General features: G+C 53.5%; 1 protein-coding gene across 1 annotated transcript in view; it reads left to right on the top strand.

Annotated features, from left to right (window-relative positions):
* Nucleotides 1–13,487, top strand: part of PLXNA2 (plexin A2) — a 206,089-nt gene that overhangs the window by 169,340 nt on the left and 23,262 nt on the right. The window contains exons 13-17 of the mRNA XM_025429788.3: nt 2,880–3,031; nt 8,788–8,905; nt 10,917–11,053; nt 11,995–12,162; nt 12,308–12,401. Coding sequence (XP_025285573.1) covers nt 2,880–3,031; nt 8,788–8,905; nt 10,917–11,053; nt 11,995–12,162; nt 12,308–12,401 — 669 coding nt within the window. The remainder of the gene's footprint in view (nt 1–2,879; nt 3,032–8,787; nt 8,906–10,916; nt 11,054–11,994; nt 12,163–12,307; nt 12,402–13,487) is intronic.

The following is a 13,487-nucleotide window of genomic DNA, read 5'->3' as shown; positions in this document are numbered from 1 at the left end:
TGCTTAGTTCCTTGATCCCAGACTCCTTTGCCACCTACCCCAGGTGCTGGTGGCATAGCCCAGAGCATGGGGTATGTTGGAAGGAAGACCCCAGGGACCCAGCATCCCCAAGGCATTTTCCAATGACCTGTGAGGACTCTGATTCTCCAGGTTTGGATTCCAGCAGCTGTTAGCTAGCTTACAAGTGATGAGGCTGGCGTCTCTACACCCCAAACTAGCTATCTCTTTGACATGTGCCTTCATGCCAAGACTCTAACAGTTGCTAACAATTAAAAAAAAAAAAAAGTCTTTCTTCTGTAAACAATATGTTGGCTTATGCAACATGCAAGCTGGCTTATGCTTCTGAGCGGCTCTGTGCTGGCAAATGGACCCTGCGGCCCCTCCTGGTGCCCACGGTCGTGTCTCGGACCCCAACCCTCAAATGTCAGGAGGGGACACTGCGATGACTTGCCAGCTGAAGGAAGCTGCCTCGCAGATCCTGCCAGCGCTGCTGAATATCCACAGTACAATCCCCACACGCTACCTGCAAGATGGAAATATTTTTAGGCATTCCAGAAAGATTTCGTTTCACAGTTTTTCTGAAAGGTTGTAATTAACTGCAGCGAGCAAAAGAATGTATTTTTAAAAATAAAAGTGGGGGAAGCAGAGCAAAGCAAGCGCCACGGTTTTGTCAGTTCTTTTTGGTAGGTGGGTTCTTGTCATCCAGGGGCGCTGGGGGACGGGCGAGAGGGGCCAGTGGAGCTCACTCCAAGTGGATCAAAGGAGAACCGGGCACAGAAATTTGCTCGAAGCAAATTCTTTCTGCCTGATGTCTCCTGCAGGGGCGCGGAGGCATCGCCTGCCCTGTTCCTCATTAGCAAGGGTCCATCTCGCAGAGCTGGGGAGACCCCAGTTCCAGGGGAGAGTGCAACAGCCAAGATCCACTAGTGGTTATTTTTAGAATCTGGGACCAAGGTGGGGGGCAGGAAAGTCGTTGGGCCATTGGTTCCTCGTGCCAGCGCCTTTCTCTCCAGATTGTTCTGTGTCCCCCCCACCCCCACTCAACGCCCAACACACAGAGAAGTCTCCGAACCACCTCCACTATCCCTCCCTTGATTCGTTTCATGAATCTTGTTTATTTTTATTCAGAAGGTGGGTATTTTATTCCCAGAGAAGGGAACCGGAGCCTCAGACAAGGAGACTTAGGTGAAATGAGCTCCCCCGATGACAGAGTTCATGGCCTAGCCCGTCAAGGAGGGAAGGAACCCACACCGTGTGAGCCTTGCAGAAGAGGATGGGGGTCAGGAGGTCTGACTGACTTCAAGTCCTGGCTGTGCAGCCAACTTGCTGAGAGCCCAGGAGTCGGCCAGGGAGGGAGGCCTGTTCCTCCTCCCCACTGTCATCTCTTCTCTGTGCCCCCATCACCTGGGCATTCACGGCCAAGTTGGTTGCACAACTCATGGTGCCCACATCACAGGAAGAGCACAGTGTCCTTTTGGGGGACAGGGAGGAGGGAAGAGTTTCCAGAACCTTCCACAGCATTTCACCTGTACTAACCTGTCATCTCTGCCCTGGGACACACTTGACTCCACTGGCCACTTGATGCTTCACCAGCACGTATGGGGTTAAAGGGAGGCTCCCAGTGGGGCCTGAGGACAGAAGGTTCCAGGCTGCAGCTCTATTTGGGAGATTCTGGTGGAGCCTTGGCCTTGACCAACCCACCTTTCCCTCTCTCCCTCCCACCCAGTTGGTCTTGCCTTTCTTTTGGTAATAGTGGAAAGAGTCTCAGACTTTTTAAATAACAGTATGTATACGTCATATGAGAATCTTAGTTTAAGACACCCCGACCTGCTTCCAGGGATTGAGTTCACCTCTAACTTCCTCCTACTTCAGATCACTATAGACCACAACAGATGAACTGACCCCCTGGGCCCTATCCGTTCCTTCCCAAAGAGCCGCATTTTTCCGCGAGCCTGATCTCATCCCAGACAGATGTTTACACCTTGGGAGAGCCTGATTCCTTTTCCTGTTGGGTCAAAAGCAAAATGAGACAGCATTTGGTGACTGAAGTGGGAACTAACTGAATGATCCTTGCAAATGAGAAATCAGCCAAATTTGGGAAATCCTAAAGTTGCTGTTTTTTTTTTTTTTTTCCCCATGCTTCTAGCAGGCGTCATGGGAATTTTTTTTTTTTTTTTTTTTTTTTTGCATCACAATGTCAAACACACTTTGTATCTTTCATCAGACCCCGGAAGCAGTAGCTAATCTTGGACTCCTCTGGGCTCCCACAGCTTTTCCTCCAAATCCGTCTTATCACTGTGTGCCCCGTATCACCATTATTAATGGCTTCCTTTATCTCTTCCTCCTTGACCAGAAGTTCCTTGAGGGCAAATTTTCCGATTTCCTGCGTATTCATCATTGTAACCCCTACAGTGTCTAGCAGGCAGGAGTGGCAATAATAGCACATAACAATTACAAAGCCCTTTCTGGTTTACAAAAAGCTTCCAAACACGCCCTATCGGGTGCTCAGAGCGACGTTGGTAGAGATGATTATCCCCCCTTCACAACTAAGAACTGGGGTTTAGGGAGACTGTGACTTGATCACCATCAGGCAGCTGGGGAATTAGAGACACGTCTCAAACAAGGATTTTCTGCCTCACGTCTAGGACTTCCTGATAATGTTCTAAGTAAATGAACGCATGAATGAATTCATGACCTCAAGAACCGAGGAAGTAGTAGAAAGGATACCATGTCAGGAGCCCAGACAAGCTGACAAGTGGAGGCAACATGGTCCATTCACCCCGATTCTGGGTGTGCAGCCTCCCCCGGGGCGGGGCAAGGGCACTGCTGCCCCTGCCTCTGTGGCCTTGCAGGTGTGTGATCCCATTTCCCTCCCGCAGATTCTGACGGTGTCTGGACCACCTGAAGGAGGGACTCGAGTGACCATCCATGGCGTGAACCTGGGCCTGGACTTCTCTGAGATCGCCCACCACGTGCAGGTGGCTGGGGTGCCCTGCACCCCCCTGCCGGGGGATTACATCATCGCAGAGCAGTGAGTCTGGGGTGCTCTGTCCCATACTTTTCCCCCTTGCAGCTGAAAGGGGGGGAAGCTGCCTCTTCCTTCTTGGGGATTTCTCCAGGATTCCCTCCCATCCCATAGACCCTGCCTGGGAAGCCTTCCCAGAGCCCCCTTCCCCTCCCACCTCCTCTCCCGAAGGCTCCTATCCTGAGTGATTCTCCACCCCCTGGTTCCTGTGGCATCAGAGCTCCCGGCACGACACTGCCCCTCTGTCTGCCTTGGCCCGGCCAGTGGCACCTGAGCCTTGCTCCCAACCAACCCAGGCTCCTCCTCGGTCCCCCGGGCCCCTCCCCTGCCAGCCCCCATTGGAATGCATCCCGCACGGTGGGCTGCGGGCAACAATTTGTTTGGCTCGTGGGCTCTGACAGCAGCTTAATCCGAGCAGGGCCTTCGCCGGAGCAAATTCATTTATTTCACTAAGGGAAATGTCAGCTGGAAATTAGAAAATAGGCGTGTAGTGGCGGACAGGCGAGCGGGGCTCCAGGAGTGACATATGTTCCAATTTGGGGCATTCATTTGGCAGTGGCGCCGGCTGTGGAGGCGGTGGGCAGGGGATGGGCACAGAGCTGAGGGCAGAAGGGTGGAAGGAGGGATGCTTTCCGCCCCACCACCCAGAAGAAAGCAAAGGGAGTATCCAGATCATTCTGCTTGATTTGTCAGGTAAAGTGGGGTCAGGTCACCCAGTTCTACTGAAAACACAGCTGGGCCAGGGGTGCCCAGAACCCTCCGGAGAGCAGCCTGGTGGGAGGGGCTTCTCTCCCATAGCCCCACCCCCGGGGTCCAGGCCCCTCCCCCTGGGCCTCCCCAGAGTCAGCCTTGAGTAACACCCAGAAACATGACAACACTTTATCTTCTGTCAGTACTTGCACGTCCTCATGCGTTGTCTCGCTTGTAATTGGGGAGGACGCCGAGAGATAGGTGTTGCCCTCGCCCTTGGCAAAGCAGGAGAGAGCCGAAGTCTTGGAGAAGTGAAGGGACTTGGGCAGTTCACCCAGTGCACAGGTGGCCAAGCAGAGCGGGAACCCGAGGCCCCTGACTTCTCCAGATCTCTCCATCTCATGAGAGCAATGGGGCAAGGCTCCTGGACAAGAGCCGTCCGAAAATTCCGTGACCCAGCAGCGAGTGGCCTCTGGGGCCACTGGGGGCAGGGCCCGCGGTTCCAGTGTGGCCCAGAGCAGGCTCAGAATCAGAGGAGTGAATTCCCAGACTCCGAGGACCACAATGAGGTCCCCTCGCCCCCACAGTGGGAACACAACGGGGCCGTTCGGATCCTTCAAACCAGACCCAACCTCCAGACAACCATATATCCCTGCAAGGACTGACTCTTGGAGGAAAGACTGGCTGGGTCTCCAGAAAAGAGATGGGGGGTAGGGGATTGACAGAAGCTGTGCTTCTGAGCCAGAAGAGGAGATCAAGGCATCGGGGACAGGAGGCAGGACAGCCTGCGGAGTCCCTTCCCATCAGCACCCTGCCAAGCTGGACTAGACACTCGGTCCCGCCATCCCCGAATCCACGGTGGCTGCAAGGATCTGCCTTGGGCCTCTGGACGCAGGCCAGGGCTCCTACTTAGTGAGATGCCGCAGGACCAAAGGACAGGGTCTCGGGGACCAATGGGTGAGGCTCTGAGCTGAGGAGTACAGTCTTGAGCAGCTGGACGTGGAGACCTCACGAGCTTTGGGACTCGTAGGTGGTCTAAGTCCTGGCTGCTCCGGGGCCTTTGCAAACTGTCCGATCTCTCGGGCCTTCACCAGCCTGGTGGAGATCATAAGGCCTACAGCACCGGCTTGGGGGGAAATTCAGTCAGATGGGGAAATGGAGACCACCGTGTGCCTGGGAATGTGAGGGAATAGTCTGTCTTTGAAATCAAAGGCCCCAGGGCCACGGGGGAGAAAGAGCCGAGAGAAACCAGAAGTGAGGATGTGGGGGGAGCCGGGGAAGGTGACTGACTGGTCGCCGGGGGTCCCTGCTGAGGCTGGTGGTCCCCCATCCTAGAAAACCTCCACCGCCTTCTTCTGGGGCACAAGAGGGGAAAGAGGGAGCAAGCGCTCTCCGCACCTCAGCTGGTGCAGCCCTGCTTCCCAGCCGTGCCAGGCTCATTACCACTCTCGAGGTCTCGGAGTTTGTGAACCTCATTATAGCCTCCATCCCAGGCAGTGAGCAGCAGGCGCAATCGTTACAGATGTCTGGGCAAGATGAATTTGGCTAACCGGGCCAGTGCCGTGTCCCGGGTGCGGGCAGGATTAGCGGGCACGGTAATGGCTCACCGTATGCTGGTGCCACGCCATCCATCACTCAGCAATTAGGTTAATGTTGGTTAAAGGGCCCCACTTAGTCCTGCAATCAGCACCCCACCGGTCTGTGGAGGGCCAGCTGATTCCATCACAGGACGATTTCTGGGTGATTAGACATAGGTAGAGGCCAAAGCTCAGCCTCTCCTGGGACAGGGACTCTGTGTGAGAAAGACTCAGCCGAGGTCCTCAAACACAGCCTCCCCCATCTGCTGCACCTGTGAACCCCGTCATGGCTGGCTGGATGTTAGAGGCATGTGCTCCCCCACCCAGGGGTGCACGCTCATGGGGAGAAAGGCACCATCTCTGCCAGACTGTGGGGGTGAGGGCACTGGACTGGGTGCCAGGAACTCAGCTACTGGTGAGCTGGGTGACCTTGGGCAAATCACTTTGGTCCCAGATTCTCAGACGTCTCATGTGGAGAATGAAGAAGTGTAGACATAGGTGATCTCGACAACTGCATCTATGATCCTTGGGATGTCAGAGCAGTAAACTGTGTGCCCCATGGAACTGCAACTCCTCCCATCAGCAAGCCTGTGGGCGTCACGAATGTGTCTCCAGAAGCTCCCTGTCAACCAGGAGGGAGTTGAACCTCCAAATGTTGAAGCTGGATGATTATTAGTTTCCTCATTTTGCAAGGAGAAGTTTTAGGCATCCCCAGCTATCGTCTCCTTATGATCTATAGGGAGCCTAGAGCCACAAGAGACACCAGGAGGAGGCCGGGAAGGCAGGAGGGCCCCAGAAATCAAACCACAGGAACTTCACCAATTTGTAAGGCTTGAAGGAGGAAGCGGTGCACACGCCGCTGCCTGGGGTCATCTACACCCAGGAAGGTAGGGGGCATAGATAGATGTCAGCACCTTAGGAACCCAGCTGGCACTTCCCCACCTCCCGCCACATCCTCTCACACCCCAGCATCCTCAGCTGCACCGTGGCATTGCTGCCATCGCTACCCTGCCCCTTCCCCAAAAGACAGAGAAGGCACCCATTAATTCTATAGCGATAGAGTAGAATGGTCAAAGCCCTCAGCGTTGGAGTCAGGCGGGGCTGGACTTGAACCATGGCTCTGCCACTGCGGCTGCGGATGGGCCGCTCAGCCTCTCTGGGCCTCAGTGCCATTGCCCGTGAAGGAAGGGAGCACACCGTCGATCTCTGGCGCCTCGCTGCAGCCCAGTCCCTGCTCCCCTGCGTCACGCCGTTTGGCAAACAGGCCCTCACCCCCTCCTTTAGGGAGACTTGCAATTTTGTCTTGTCACGCAGGAAAGAGCACTACGGGCACTCAGCCTTGGACACTTGGGAGTGCCCGTCTCCCGCCCATCCCTCTTCTCCCAGGCCCTCGATACGTAAAGCTTATCTTCTGGGACATGAGCCCCGAGCAAGAAAATGTTCTAGAAAAGCCGGTGCACCCGAAGGCTTCGGGCCATTGTTAACCTCCCTCCAGAGAGAGCTGAACAGCCCATTTTAGGCCTTGTCCTCTCCTAGACGGACCCCTGAGTCCAAGGAAGGAAAAGTATGCCCCCGACTCACATGTTCCCATATTTCCTCTCCCTGATGCCAAGTCGAGCCTGCCATGATTTCCTCCTCCTTTCTTCTGGAGGATGACTCTGGCCCTGGGATGGGGGTGAGGGGTGGGGGACAAGAGAGCCCTGATTAGACGAGAGGGACAGAGATTGATCTGCTTCTCCCCTCTTATTTGTCCTCCTCTTCCCCTGCAGTAGATCACAGAGTCTCCCCTGCAGTCCCTTGGGAGCACAGAGGCACGGTTTGCAAGGGGGCAGGGACCCCAAGCGGGGGACAGGCGCTGGGGCCCAGGACCCAGGGGGAGGGACTTGTTACTCCAAGCAGGTAGCAGCATGAAAATAACCACACACAGTACCTTAAATTAAGCTTCTCAAATGCTCTGCTAATGAGGTTTAAGAAGACAGTTACGTGCAAAAAAACTAATTGATCATCACCACCGCCTTTACTCCGCGTTCGTAATTCATTTATTTATTCATAGAGGAAGGGAAGGGAGAGTCTCCTTCCGTGTGCGTTCAGTACTGTCTTGTCGAATCTAATATGCTAAACGTAATAAGACAGTTATTGCATGTTAAGTAAATATTCACCGGGAGTTAAAGTACTTATTTGGGATTAACTGTTATGAAGGAGGTGGAGATCCCTGGCACGCCGTGTGTGTGAGCATGCGGCGTATTTGTTTAGCGCGAGTTTTATTACATCGAAATGAAATCTCTGTTTAGTTACCTTCCTTCCTAGAGAAGCTGTGGAGATAAGCACTGCCCGGTTAAACACGGATCTTCCCCGCAGCGCCGGCGGAATGCTGGGGATTAGTGTACCAGGGGCTGTTTCCCCGACGCCCCGCTAAGCAAACCTGCCAGGGGCACCGGACTGTTCTGAACTCTCCCATGGTGTTGGGAGGAGAAGGAAAGTCCTTTCTTCCGTCCAGAGCTTCTTTGCCCAGCCTGGTGGGGCTCTTGCCCCGCCTCCCGCCCCGTGCCTTATAATCCTAGCAAGAGGAACCCCCCAGAACCCGATTTCTCCAGTCTCTCCCACCCTTCTGAGAAGGCTGCTGTGGCCAAGGCAACCAGTCTCTAAATGTGCTTGTTGTAACCGGATCTCAGGCACCAGGGGAGTCATCACCGGGGGTATTGATCTGAACTGGAGGAGAGAGAAGGCCGCACCCCCCTCTTCCCTCCAGCTACCCAGCGTCTTAATGTGAGACGTGACTTCCAACCCCACGGCTGGTTCACCGCCTCGCCCACCAGCTTGGTGCACTCAGACCTTGATTAAGTGGGAGTCCGGTGTCAGCTGCCGTCCTAATGAACTCGTCCACCACCCACCCCTTCTCCTGCAGCCGCAGGACTGCGCTGCTCCCGTTGGCTGGGAGCTGGGAGCTCCTGTCTGGGGCGCTCACTATCTCACCAGATTATCTCTTCCCTTTTTAAAACTCCCTGTGGGAAACGAACCACAATTGAATCCGCTTGGCAAACAGGCCCTCACCCCCTCCTTTAGGGAGACTTGCAATTTTGTCTTGTCACGCAGGAAAGAGCACTAACTGAATCACTGCTCCCAGGTCTCTCTGTTGGACATTGGGCTTTATTCAACAGCAACCGGGTAGCTACCCAGGGCTACGTGCCGCACTAGGCAATGGGAATACTCCAGATACGGGTTTATTCAGAGAATTAGGCAGCATGGAGTTCCAAGGCTCTGCAGGCTTTTGAGGTGATCTCATTCATCCTCTCCCTGTATGGATGAGAGGCTGAAGCCCAGAGAGGGAAAGCACTTTACCCAGGGTCACACAGCCGGACGGGTGAGCAAGCTGAGACTTGGTAGGGCATGTGTGCAAGGGGGTGATGAGTCATTTAATGGGACGGGGGTGAGCAGTGCAGGCGGGGATGCCAGCTCTAGCCCGGCCTCTCACGGGAAGCTTTGCTCTCTCCTCAGGATCGTCTGTGAGATGGGCCATGCCCTCGTGGGCACCACCTCCGGGCCCGTGCGCCTGTGCATTGGCGAGTGTAAGCCCGAGTTCATGACCAAGTCGCATCAACAGTACACCTTTGTGGTGAGTGTGGGGGTCCTGCGCAGGGCTGTGAGCTCCCAGCAGGGCCACACTTCTGTTCCAGACTTCGCCCCGGGGAGGCCCCAGAGCCCGCTAGGGACTACCCCTGTGTGACTACCAACGCTGCTAGAGTCCCAGAGAGCCACAGGTCGGAGTTCTAAATAAGGCCACATCAGGCCTTTCTTAGAAAGCGTCTGCCTTCGCCCAGGGTGTGATCCTGGAGTCCAGGGATCGAGTCCCACCTGGGGCTCCCTGCAGGGAGCCTGCTTCTCTGCCTGTGTCTCTGCCTCTCTCACTCTGTGTCTCTCATGAATAAGTAAATAAAATCTTAAAAGAAAAGAAAGTGGATCCTTCCCACCGGGTGGGGAGGGGCTGCCCCTAGTCCCGCCAATGTGACATCTTAGTCTCATTCCAGCCTAATGAGCACAGATCGCCTGAGGGACCTAATTAAAAAGGTCTAAATTTATCCACATGCTTTGTTTTCTGCCAAGGATATTGTAAGTGGGAGTTTAGAGAAGTCACTTCAAATCCTGCAGGGACGTGCGTCTGTGGCAGGCCCACGGGAGTGGGGGGATGCGTGTGAGTTGTTCTGTGGGATGGTGTGGTTGTGTGCACATATACGCACACTCTCACACCTGAAAACATCTCTTGGCGCTCAGGCAGCAGGTAATAGAATCACAAAGGCTTTCTTTAAGGCTGGGGCTGTCTTCCTACCGAATCAATAGCGTGTTTCTGGGGCCCTGGAGTCTGCTGGGGCTGTCTTCCCACTGAATCGATAGCACACTTCTGGGGCCCTGGAGTCCCTCTTCTGACGCTTACCTGTATCACCACGTTGAGTTGTTCATTAAAAAGTGTTAACACCAGCCAACGGGGTCAAACCAGCCTTGCTACGAGTTTTGAAAAATCATTAGACCACAAAATTTTACTCTCTCCAAAGCATTTACTGCTTGCTTTAGGTTTTCCAGGCTCTACCTTCCAATCTTGGCATCTCTGCTTTTTTATCCTACTCGTCTTTTTTTCTCAGATGGGAGAGGACTGCAGCCTACCTGCCGCCAACCTACCCCGTCTCTGACACAGGACAGACAGGGTCTTGCAAACACAGAAAGTCTGGGTGGAGAGAAAACTGTAGACTGCCCCTGCTGGGGGTCAGGGGTGGGGGGGCTTTAGAGATAATTTAGCCCACCTTGTCTCAATGTTGGAGCAAACAAAAGCCCAGAATGATCCAGAAACTTGTTTCAGGGCCGTGGATAGTGAATGGCTGATGCGGACTAGAATTCGTGCAGGTGTAGTTGCTCAGTTAAAATGCACTTTCCATTCCACTCCTCTGTCCTCCGGGCAGGAGCAGTTGTCTCTGATTTAGGTCAGCCACCCGATGCATTAGAGACCAGATGACACTTCTTTGAAGCTTCAGATTTAATTTTACAGCTTAGTGAGTTTACTAGAAAGCCCTGGCCATTGATGGGGCCAACCTCCTAATGAAGGTTGGGGAAGCCACGCCAGACATTTACTGACAGGGCTCTGCCCCCAGGCCCCCTGCTGTGCCCCCTCACATGCTTCAGAGGGGGCAGGACCTGTGCATGGGTCACTAATGGAGGACTTTAGCCCCTTGGTGGCTCGATCTAGACAAGGATGCTTTATTCAGTCTTATCGATTTTGTGCCAAAAAAATCAGTACAGGCTCCAGATAGAGAAGCATTTTCAAATTGCTCTCAATTTGTAAACTAATTGATAGATTAGTCAGTGCTACCTTTGCCTTCCCATCAGTGTTATTAAGAGCGTGAGATTCCCCAAGGAGTTAATTAATTCTAAAACGTGGTCCTTCTGCCTTCCCTGGACATACCAGAGCCTCTTCTTAGAAACAGTCTCAACTCCGGGATAAGAGATTAGAAAGGGCAGGAAAAGTACCTACACCCCGAGCATAGACTCAGTCCCTCCTTTGGCCCTTATGTCTAACCTCGGGCCTGTCACTTTGGGCCAAACCTGAGCTGTGATCACTTCCCTGCTTCTTTTCAAAGAACCCTTCCGTGCTGTCACTCAACCCCATCCGAGGACCAGAATCGGGAGGCACCATGGTGACCATCACGGGCCATTATCTCGGGGCTGGGAGCAGTGTGGCTGTATACCTGGGCAACCAGACCTGCGAGTTCTATGGGTAAGATGCGTTCAGAGGAGCCCTAGGAGGCTGGTCATGTGAGGCGTGTGCACACCTGCTCCTGGGCGTGTTCACACAGGTGCCCATGCCATGGCTTCCACGGTGTGGGCCACGTCCTGGACCCAAACACCATTCCCATCCCGTGCGAAATATACAGCACTACTCAGTTTGTAGCAATATATACCACTAGTGAACATATCAAGGGACTAGATGCTTCTAAAAATAATTAGGATGAGGGCCATGAGAACTGCTGATGAGGAAGGTCCCAGAAACTCTTCAGTCATCATTGGGGCCGAGCATTGATGAGGTCCCCATTATGGAGACTTGAGAAACATGGAGACCACATGGCCTCAGTCATCAGCAAGCACACAGACTCATCCCCAGGGCATCTCTTGGGCATAAAAACCCAAACGCCTTCTATTCGCCAGATACACTGATGAAGCCCTTGGGATCCGCAGAATCCTGAGAGAATTCTGACAGAACCCATGGGTGAGACCCCAACATGCTCAGTAGTATCTCGTTGTCTCCTCCTCGGATTATAAACTCCCCGAGGGCAAGGACTGCGTGTTCTCTTCTCTACATAGTTGATGCTCAAGAAGTATTTGTTCAGTGACTGACCAGACCCTAAGCACTGGCTCCCTAGTCTAATCTAGAAAAATCCAGAAAAGAAAAGATCACCCAGAGCCCATGAAGCCCTGCCTCTGCCCTACATTCTCTAACCCCTTTTTCTAATTTGTTCCCTCCCTCCAACCAGAGTTGAGTCTCCTATAGAAAGAGGGACCTATATCCATTGATAAGGGATCTGCTCCACTGTGTAGAGTAGGAAAGAACACTTCTGGGTCATCCACACCCTCAGACCGAGGAAAATTCGCTCTCAAGCCAGAGAGCTCTCCTCGTTGCCCAGGCCTTTCTTCACCAGCCTCCCGCTGTCCCCCCATCAGGCGGTCAATGAATGAGATCGTGTGCGTCTCCCCTCCGTCATCGAACGGACTGGGCCCGGTGCCGGTTTCCGTGAGTGTCGACCGAGCCCGCGTGGATAACAACCTGCAGTTCGAGTACATAGATGACCCCCGGGTGCAGCGCATTGAGCCGGAGTGGAGCATCGCCAGGTGAGACAGAGGTGGGGAGGATGCGCCCAGCTGCCACCTGACATAACCCCTTCGGCCCTGGGGGACTTGTGCAGGGACCCAAGCGTGGCGGCGGTTAAGGGTTTGAGAGAGCTTGTCACCTAACCCATCCTCTGCTTGTTCCCAGTGGCCACACGCCGCTGACCATCACAGGCTTCAACCTGGACGTCATTCAGGAGCCAAGGGTCCGAGTCAAGTTTAATGGCAAGGAATCCGTCAACGTGAGTACGCGCTGGTCTACCTGGCCCCCCACCCCCACCCCCCTAGCCACAGTTGTGTGTCTGCATTTGCAATGAGCTGAGGTCCGTGTTAGAAGGAGCATCACCCTACTGGAGAAGAAAGTGAGCTCAAGACCCTGAGCCTGGAGTCACGGCCCCAAACGCCTGAACCTTACAGTGAGGCTAACAGTCACAGTATAATCATTGCTCCTTGGAAGGCAATAGAACGAGCTGATCAATGTACTGGCTCTTGAGCGTGAGACACAGCACGAGAGGGCTCCTGGTCCGTGCCATGGTCACTCTGAGGTCCGATAAGAAGCAAAGTGGAAGGGTGAAGAAATTCGGCCTCCAGATCCAGACGCTTCTGAATTGGAAGCGGGATACTGCTGTTTATTAGTCATACAACCGTGATCCCATCATTTATCCTCTGGGATCCTCTCTCCTCTGCCTGTAAATGCGAATGATAAGACTCTCCTCGCAGGGCGGTAACACGCCCGCGGCGGGCACGGGGTTGGCACCCGACAGACGTCAGTGGCTGCGTGCGGCTAGTTCCACGCCCGTTGCTAAGATGATCAGTTGAACGTTTTCCTTTACTCCGCTATGCAGAGCCATGTAATTTAATTTTTTTTTCCTCTACGGGTTTTTGTGATTTTTAGAGAAGTTCCTGATCATAAAAGCGGAACGTCTGAGATGTCATTATACATTTTTTTGGTTTGTTCTAGTGGCTCCATCTCAGTCTTGTTAGCCAATATTTTCTGAAACATTATTGTATTCATAATTATAGTCCAGGAGATGCTATTATGGCCATTATTTGTCAGATAATTGCTATTATTACTGCTCTGACCCCAGGGGATTGAGTAGGCTGTGATAGAGATGGTAAAGACGGTACTGTATCTATCGTCTTCTCCCTGACAGGTTCCCAGCATGCTAGAAGCTTCCTTAGGAAACACAGAAAGGCACAAAATGCATGGTGTTTGAAGGCTAGATCTGGAAAGGTTACAGGGATCCTCTGGTCCATCCCCCTTCATTGTCTCGCTGAAGAAGTGAAGGCCAGAAGGGAGTAATGGCTTGCCCGGAACTATGAAGGTA

Source organism: Canis lupus, chromosome 7 (genome assembly GCF_003254725.2).
Source record: "Canis lupus dingo isolate Sandy chromosome 7, ASM325472v2, whole genome shotgun sequence".
NCBI classification, from domain to species: domain Eukaryota; kingdom Metazoa; phylum Chordata; class Mammalia; order Carnivora; family Canidae; genus Canis; species Canis lupus.
Note: the sequence above shows the minus strand (reverse complement) of the source record. Positions and strands in the feature narration are given on the sequence as shown.